Below are 9,316 nucleotides of genomic sequence, written 5' to 3'. Positions count from 1 at the left end.
GTATAGCCTACATGTTCAAACTGTCAGATCCTTCCAGAGAAAGATGTTCAATCAAAAGATAAAACAGTCATTCACTTTCACATGATTATGATGTTTCTTCTAAAATGAAAATGTCGCTTTAATAGAAGTGTAGGCTATTGTATTTCTTTCATGAGTGGCTCCCTTTCAATTCATGAGTGTGATAAGCTGAACGTCACATGACCAAACAGGAAAACAGATCTCGTTGCATCCGCTTGTCAGAGAAAGAGTTAACGTTAACGGCAGTACAAACTGACGGCAATATACTTTTTAGGAATCAGTCTGCATATGCAATAGACGATTTTTATGCTCATCTATGCTCGCTCCTTTGAAGATCTCTTAGAAAAATGGCTCAATATTCAAAAAAGCACATTTAATAAACCTGTATCAGAAGTGAAGTGACCCTTTTTTATTATTATCATTATTTTTTACAAAATACAGAAGTTTGTTGCACATAACCCCATTTGGATTCAATTGGCCACACCTGACAGGAAGTTGAACTGGACAGGAAGAGGAAGTTAATTTATCAATATAATGAAATCCCTATAGCCTTAAACCTTCAAACTTCAAGTTTTTTTTAAGGTTTGTCATGTCAGACTTTTCTTAGTTCGAAATTACATTTATAGTAATTTCAGTTCATTGTAATTCTACTTCTACTTTGAACATATTTGAACATTTGATCCTAAATTGGATGAAGTTTCTTATTGATCTCTCCTAATTTCCAGAAGAGACAAATGTGAGATTGCTGTCTTTTTCAGCAGATTGTTTTTCAGCAGATCTCAAACCTGGGCATCCTGTTGTTGTGCGATCCGCTCTAGCCCTGTAAAAGGTATCTAGATGTTAATATCAGCACAAAGAAGTGATGTTGTTTTTACTGCGGTTAAACAGGGCTCTTTCACTGCACACACACACTCACTGCAGCAGGCCACAGAGCGCAGAATGCAATACTGCGTGGGCGAACATCACTGTAGCTTTCAACTGCGTGGGACAGACAAATGTGTTTGTATCTATACGTGTACATGTATGTGTGTGTGTGTGTGTGTGTGTGTGGGTTTCTGTGCGAAGGACAGGTTGAGAACGGGTGCAGAAAGTGTATTTCTCCAAAACAGCATCTTAGTTTGCCCCGCAGTGACTCATTTCCATTTGCTTTTACTCTGCACCTTGCTACCTCTATGCACGCACACACACACACAGTTAATGGGCATGTATAGTTTTTGTTTACGTAAACCTAACTATAATTACTTTAGATTAACCCATCCCTAAATGCTAATCTTTATCCATGAATCGTTGTTTTTCCAAATATTAGTCCCCAAATGATTATTTTCATTAAACCCACAATCATGCAACAGAGTCACATATACTGACTTTTAATCTCTAGTTCTCACACACTCTACATACAATAATAGCCACAGACAATCAGTCATTGCTAACACTTTACCTTAAGGTTCAGTTTGTTAACATTATGCCTTTATCATAAACTAACAACGGACAGATTTTTTACGGTACTTATAATGTTACAATAATGTACAAATAGATTTTAGTTTGTTAATCCATGTTCATATTAATAATGTCAATTTTTACTACTTAAGGTTAAAAAATAAGAGACTTATTGTAAAGTGCCTCATCTTGATTCTGTGTGTACTCAATTAAAAAACACACACACATTAGCAATTACAGGCAAAGAATCGCAAGATTGGTCTCTGAAGAACTAGGGAATTTATTTATAACATATTTTACATAGTAAAATATTATAAACAAGCTACAGTTCTGTCCTCTTGTAGGTCAGAAGGCATGCTGAAAGCATTATCAGATTAGCCAAAATAATTGAAAGGGAACATTTACTGGGGATGTAGAAATTTGTGAATGATGAGTATTTGGAAATGAATGAGCCTGCTGATGAGGGACCTTCCTTACTGTGTCATATGATGCTTGCAGGGAAAACCCATCTATGACCTTTGCAATTTCTGTTACAACAACTCAACAAGGATCATAAGGTTTGAATGAAGGGTATATATATATATTTCTGAACTGAAAATTATAATGTTAATTATATATATCACGTAAAATGATGTCACCGTCCAGCTCAGTTCAGTTCTCATCCAATAGTGTCAGTGTAGTAAAATCAGTAACATTGCTGAATTTTAAGTGTGCCCAACTAAGCAAGCCAGAGGTGACAGTGAGCACAAATGGAGAAAAAAAAAATCAGATGAACAAACGTGTGTTTATTTACATGATTTAACTCCAGGCTGCATCACAATTCAGATTGTGGATTTATCTTTCAGAAGATCTCATCCAGTTCCTTCTGCATCACACCAGAATCTGAAGGTGGGAGGAGTTGAAGCTGTGCAGAGGACTTGTGTGGTGTCCATCTTGAGACAAAACAATGGTACTTACATACTTTAAGATATGTCAGTGCAAGTTGCTTTGAGCTGAAACAGCTTAAACTTGCATTTTAGTTTGGGACTGCTTAAACCTTGTCTGTGAAACCAGAAGATAATTTTCTCTGTGTTATGTCTGTCTGTCTCTCTCTCTGTTTCTTTAGGAGCTCTCCTATGGAGGCTCAGCTGTGTTTATTTCTCAGACAGAGATCTCACTGATGAATGTTTCTAACCTGGTTACTTTTATAGACTGATAAGAGGCAAGGAGGATCGGTTTTTTGGGAGGAAACCACATTCGACATCTCTCCCATGCAGCTGCTCCCAGACACCCACTCTTCCTGCAGGAGTGCATGTGTTCAACAAAGAGCTTGTAAGTCTACATTTTCAATTTAGTCTTTAAAAAAAGGCACAGTTTCACAGACAGGCCTAAGTCTAAGCCAGGATAAGGCCTTAGTTCAATTAGCTTTTATAAACGTGCCTTTAAAGAAAACGTTGCTGATGTGCATCTTGAGACAAAACAACGGCACCGACATTTTAAGATATTTCAGTCCAAGTTTCTTTCAGTTAAAAAAAGCTCAAACATGCATTTTAGTCTGGGTCTTAAGCCTTGTCTGTGGAATCGGACAAGGCTTAAGTAAATGTTTGTCCCTTAAAGCCCATTTTACTAAAAAAAAAAAAAAAAACTGTGGTCATGTCATCAGAACAATTTTCTTACAGTATAGAAATTTAAAGGTGCATTCAATAATTATTTGCCTATTAAAATTTTACAAAGAATAATAATATTGATGAGAAATTTCTTTCTAAAATATGAGGTATGTAATGTACATCTATATGACTTTAAGACATTTAGTAGCTTGATAAAAGCTGTTTTATTTTACATTGATCTTGCATCTTATGTAGGCCACTAGAGATTACATGATTATTGACACTTTTGCTCAGCTAATAAATGAAGGCACTGTGTAAGGACTTACATATACATCCATACCACTAGGTGTCACTATATACGTATAAAGATGTGGCAGAACAGTAAGAGTGGTATGCTAGTATGCACTTCAAATTCAGGCTGGTGCATTTGTCATAAAACCCTGATTCGGAGTTCACCTTTAAACATCATCTTATACATTTTAAATAAGCCTTTTTTACTTTAAAGTAGAAACTACATCAATCAAGATACCATATCAATATGAATGAAGCCTCTTAATACATTCATCAAACCCTAAAGATGACTAAAAGGCAACATTAAAACCACAGGCACAAATAGCAGTACCCAGAAGGCCACACGAGTCTGCTGGACAGGCTCCAGGTCTGCAGGTGCACAGCGAGATGGAAAGACAGACAGATCAGAGACAGGGCATCTATTTTTTTTAAACCCTGACCTTGAAAAACATCCGGTGACAAAATACTGGCCTGACATCTTGTGGATGGAAAACTTAGAGGTGAGTGTGTGACCGCACTCAATGTGAGGTTTTGAGAAGGCATCATGCTGTTTACACACATACTCGCAGGGTGTCTCTGTTGTGGTGGGCCGCACTAAAGTTTCCATTCCGACGAAGCATAATTTCCTGGGCAACAATTCTTCCGACCACGTGATCCATCACGTCCGATTGACTTGTGTTGTACACCTGTAACCTTAGCTTGAAAAGTCTTGAGCAGATCTGATTCCAGAGCAGATATGATACCAGCACACATAAGCAAAATCTTTTGCTTGCGTTTCATTTATCAACATCGAACCTTTCCTATATGCGTACGTGTTTCTGTTTTGTGTTTGTGCATGCTTATGTCTTCTTTCTTAACTCCTACGTGATGAGTGAGTAAGTATGAGCGGTACAGCGTCAATAGTGTGGTAAGCCACAGACAGAAATAGCTGATGTACTTTTTTGGTGTACTCTGGCCTGGGTCTCACCTGTGGGAGAGAGAACAGGAGGTAGAGGAGCTTTACTTTAAATGAAAATAAATAAATAAATAAAAAATAATAAAAAAAGTATTTTACCTGGTTGCCAGGACAAAGATTTCTCATTTTCATTTTGTTTAACTTGACGCACTAAAAATTAAATAAATTTTTTTTTAAAAATAATAAAAACACGAAATTAGTAATATTAAAAACTAAGTTGAAATAATAATTAAATGAATAGTATCTCAATTATATTAAAATAACAGTAGCACATACCTTATCATAAAATAACCCCATCACATTTAGAGTTAGTTTAGTAAAAAAAAGAAATGATCCTATTGTGGAGAAAGTTTCAAACTTAAGGCATTGTAGATACACTACAATTCTAGGTTAATTGTTTTAACCCAATTTTGGGTAAAATATGGACAAACTCAAAAATGTAATTTAAAAATGTAACCAAATGGCTGTGTTTTTCCATATTTGACTGCATTTTTTTTAGTTTACTGACATGTAATCATACTTTATCTCTTGGTACACTAAGAGATAAAGACCCTGACATGTAACTAAATGTGATGGGTAAAATGAAAGATTTGACATTGATTTGTTATTTATTTATACTGTTTAAATATTGTATGTTAAAAGCTGGCATGCACAAATGACAAAGAGCATTGCACATGGGAAAGCACCGGTTAAACTGATATATTCACATATTATCCTCTCATATAAGTGATATAAATGTGAACATCACCATATATGTCAATAGTGTGTCTTATTGATCTAATCCAAATGGTCAGCTGGAATAGTATGAGATTTACAGAGAACACCCCAGAGAAATTAAAAGTAAAAAAAAAAAGAGAGATGAAATGTAAAGTCCACTGAACATTAGTGCCACAACCAGCAGATATCAGACTTTCCACTAAAGGTCCCCAGGCGCTGGTACCCACAAGGGAACGTGAGTGAGTGCAAGCACCTTCTCCTGCCGGCATATAGTGGCATCATTCTAAAACTGGTATTAGGCATTTCCTGCTGGGTTCGTTGGCGGGTGGAAGTGTGTGAGTGAGTGTGTGTGTGTTGGAGTAGATAGCACCTGGCTTGCGCAGCTGTGGGTCTCCTACTAGCGGGGAGCAGGAGGAGGGGAATGAGGTCCTGCACTGTCACAAACTGTGTGTGTGTGTGTTTCATATGTGCATCTGCTCAATTCGATATCAGTTGCCAAGCGCTGAATTAATTGTAAAATAAACCTGAAGAATCTATTTCAATATCTTGAAAATAAAAAAAAATATATGTTTTATATTCAGCAAACTTGCTTTGTTTCTCTTGTGGTTAACACAATAAAAGAGCAAACTTGTTATTTAGTTACTAGTTTCTTCCAAAGGTGTCAAAGTTTACCTTGTGATTCAGTTTGCCCCTGCTGGTAGATGCAGTAACTGCATGCTCTGCGAGCAAAAAGCAGCTTTCTCCATTGACGGCCTTTCAAGTACTGCCGTGTATTTGACAAAAAAATTATTTTTATTTGCTATAATTAATTTTTGAAGGTCTACAGTATTTGAAATTGTGGTCTCGTGTTTTCCCCTGTTTGCTGCATTCAATGGCACAGCTTATAGTTGCTATTGAAGACTGTTTATCTATAAATGGGAATTCTAACTGATAGCTTTCTCCAGGTGTTATAGAGATCCTTGGTTATAAAGACAGACACAACGAGATTATGATGGTATTTAGTGTTCCCTCAAGGCTACATCCCCCATTTGGTTCCTCTTTAGGACAGAAAAGACGTTATTTCATCACCAGAGAATTTGTTTGAGTTGTGCACATCTCTACAGGCATTTCCCAAGTGTGCTAGGTGGGTATTTAAACGGTTTCTTGCTTTAAGATCCATGTTGAAGCTATATGCAGCACAAACAGGGAAAGTGATTTGTTGTTGGCATGAAGAGAAACTGTATTTTTTCCCTCTCTGTATGAGTCTGTAGGAGTGCTACAACCTTGACTGAGACACTCAGCATCTGTTCAGTGTCCTTGACTCAGATTATCTCCCAATAAGTGCCTTGAGCTTTTAATGATATAGTCTGATTCTCTTTCACAGTTTTTTGTTTTTGGTTTTCATACATCATTATTATTTATGAACTGCTTTTAATCATATAGCTTCAAACGCAATGTGTATAACATGTATTTGTGTCACTGGAATTCTGGATGAAAACTGAAATGTTTGTTGATGCATCTGTTTACATGAATAATGTGCAATCTGTGAATGTTTGACAGCTCTGCATGTATTGGACTGCCAATAGAAATCCACTAGTCACCTGTAGGGGGCACTTTGGATCTTGGAAAAGTTGTTTGGAATGCTGCGGAGAGCAGAGAACATGATTTCTTGTGTGGTATGTATGTGGAAACCAATCAGTATTAAGATATTCTGAGGGATTTCTTGGTTGGTTGCTTCAGAAAACAAAGGCTGAGTCTATTTAAATGGTTTGTAGAAATTGAGAACCCCATTTTACTAATATATCATGCAAATGGACAATCAGTTATATAAGAAAACTAAAGTGATGAATCATTTGTCGAAAATTGCAAACACACCAAGTGGAAGTGACTTTTAGAGTTATAGCATATAGCTCTCACAGACTGCAGTGTCAGGATGGTGTTGTCCTGTCGCGTCTCTTCTGTTTAGTTTATATATCACAGTTCAGAGGAGCAGCTACAAAAATCCATCAGGAGTAGGTCACATGACAGGTTAAAGGTGAGAGGTTGGGTTTGACCAGTAGGGTAAAGAGGTCACACTTACAACACGACTGTGGCCTCAGGATATTCTGAAACCTGTGACGGACCTAGCATGTAAAATGAGCTCATACAAAAACAGAACCACCAGTTAAAGATTAAGTGTAAACTATGGGGAAATAGCTATGCTTCAGTCAAGACAAATGTGTGTTAGCTCGCAATGTCTCTCAAGTGGTAAACAGTTATTTAGCTTTTTTGTTCAACTGTATTCATCAAATATTTGGAATATAATTTATGGATGCATTTGAGAATTTTGCAAATGTAGGTATATGGGAGAAGCTGTTAAGTTTATTTGTTTGTTTGTTTGTTTTTTTACAACAAAAAATTACCCAGGAAAAAGATTAAGTTCATTAAACACATTTTCTTCAGGGTTGTCTTAATGGGAAGCTGCCATTATGGCTTATAGTTTTTCTATATATATATATATACAAATTATATAAAAGCAATTTAATGTAAAATGGTTTGGAAAAATAGCTTTATATATAATTGTCTCTTGCCTGCATTTAGACTAGTGTGGTTTTATTACATTCATTTGATCAACAATGACCAAGCTAACGAAATGATTTCTAAGGACATGTTGCTATAAAATTCCCATTAAGATATAAAAAAAAAATGTTGTTTCTCAATGTTTTCTGAATGCTCAAAAGTAAATTTACATTTAAGTACATCTAAAAAAGTAAAAAATAAACGTTTGTCTTGGTCATGGGCAGTGTTGGGTAAGTTACTCTAAAAAAGTAATTGATTACTAGTTACTAATTACCTCTTCAACAGTGTAATTAGATTACTGTACTAATTACTCTCTCTAAAAAGTATTTAATTACTTTTAATTACTAATTACTTACAAAATCCCATATTAATCTCAACCAGCTGAATAATACAAGGATAGACATGAATCTGTTTTAAATCTTTCAAATAAATACTATAAAATTGCATGAATTATCCTTAAACTGACCAAGGTGGAGAAGGTTATAAAAACATACTTTTTAACATCAGACAATACATTTTGATGTTAAACCCACTATTGTTTTATGTCTGATCTCATGACATTTCACACTTTTTTCATACATATTTTACAATAATTCATACAAATTTGTACGAGTGCGGTCGTAATATTTAGACGGCTCATAAAATGCATACGAATCGCTGTGAGATCGGATTGATCCATACACAATATTTCCCTCAATTACATCAGAAGTAACTGTAATTAAATTACAGATAAATGAAGAGTAATCCCTTACTTTACATTATCAAGGGAAAAGTAATTAAATTACAGTAACTAATTACTTAGTATTTAGTTACACCCAACACTGGTCATGGGGAACGTTCTGAAAAAAGTAGCAAGTAGTGACATTTAAAAATGTTAAGACAACGTCCAACAATGTTTCAAAAGGAAAAATCCCACGCATGATGATGTATAAATAATTTTTGGTGCGTCTTAAAGACATCGATAACTTAAACAAATGTTCTATTAACATAACTGAAATCAACATGCAAAACTAGCATTTGTGTAATTTGACTTTGGTCTTTGCTACTATATTACCATGGGACTGCCCTATGTGTCAAATAATCTTTCATTTAGTCTAAAATATCTTGTCAGTGGAGAGAGTCAGTTGCGTGTTTCTATTGCTATTAGTTACTTTCGTAAGTTACTGACAGCCAGATTTGCAAGCTTTACCTCCTCTTTGCTTTCAGTAGATTTACCAATTTTTAACAGAAACACTAATTCATCTGTCGTCCAAAAAAGCAGTGTAGCATGTCAGACAAACAAGATAAGGTCTCATCTTGACCAATGAACGACCTGACGGGAGGAGACAGGGAGGGAGAGTTCCCGAACACAAGGACTGTTTAAGATATATTGACATTTCAGGAGAACATTAGTTCAAATTTGAGCTTAGCTCAGTGAAGGACAAGTTTAACTCAGTTTTGTTTTTTCCCCCAAAAGCTATCCCACCACCGTTGGCACAGAACTGAAAATGTATTGATGTGATTTTTTTTTATATAGATTAACTGTATCTATCTATTTATCTATCTGTTTGTCTGTCCGTCCATCCGATATAACTTTTAACTTAACTTAAAGACGCTCTGCTTGTTTTTGCTGCAACATCATGTTGTGACCTTCGCAGCTTGTGGAAAAGATTCTATGATATTAGGTTGGTTTATTATTAAATCAGGTAATTAAATATGTTTTGTACTGTAAATTTAATTTAAATCTGTAAAACCTAAAATGTTGCTACCACAATCTACTGTAAATGTTCTGTTC

At 35.5% G+C, this 9,316-nt stretch overlaps 1 protein-coding gene across 4 annotated transcripts in view; it reads left to right on the top strand.

Moving 5' to 3' along the window:
- msrab (methionine sulfoxide reductase Ab) overlaps positions 1-9,316 on the top strand; it is a 47,133-nt gene that overhangs the window by 37,663 nt on the left and 154 nt on the right. Inside the window, exons 7-8 of one of the 4 annotated variants that reach the window (XM_089120400.1) lie at positions 2,304-2,404; positions 2,646-2,730. In XM_089120400.1, the coding sequence (XP_088976526.1) occupies positions 2,304-2,357 (54 nt within the window). In that variant the 3' untranslated portion in view covers positions 2,358-2,404; positions 2,646-2,730. The other 3 variants (XM_089120398.1, XM_089120399.1, XM_089120397.1) reach the window with 3 other exon arrangements.

Source organism: Pimephales promelas, chromosome 15, assembly GCF_988280905.1.
Source record: "Pimephales promelas chromosome 15, fPimPro1.hap1.1, whole genome shotgun sequence".
NCBI lineage: Eukaryota > Metazoa > Chordata > Actinopteri > Cypriniformes > Leuciscidae > Pimephales > Pimephales promelas.
Note: the sequence above shows the minus strand (reverse complement) of the source record. Positions and strands in the feature narration are given on the sequence as shown.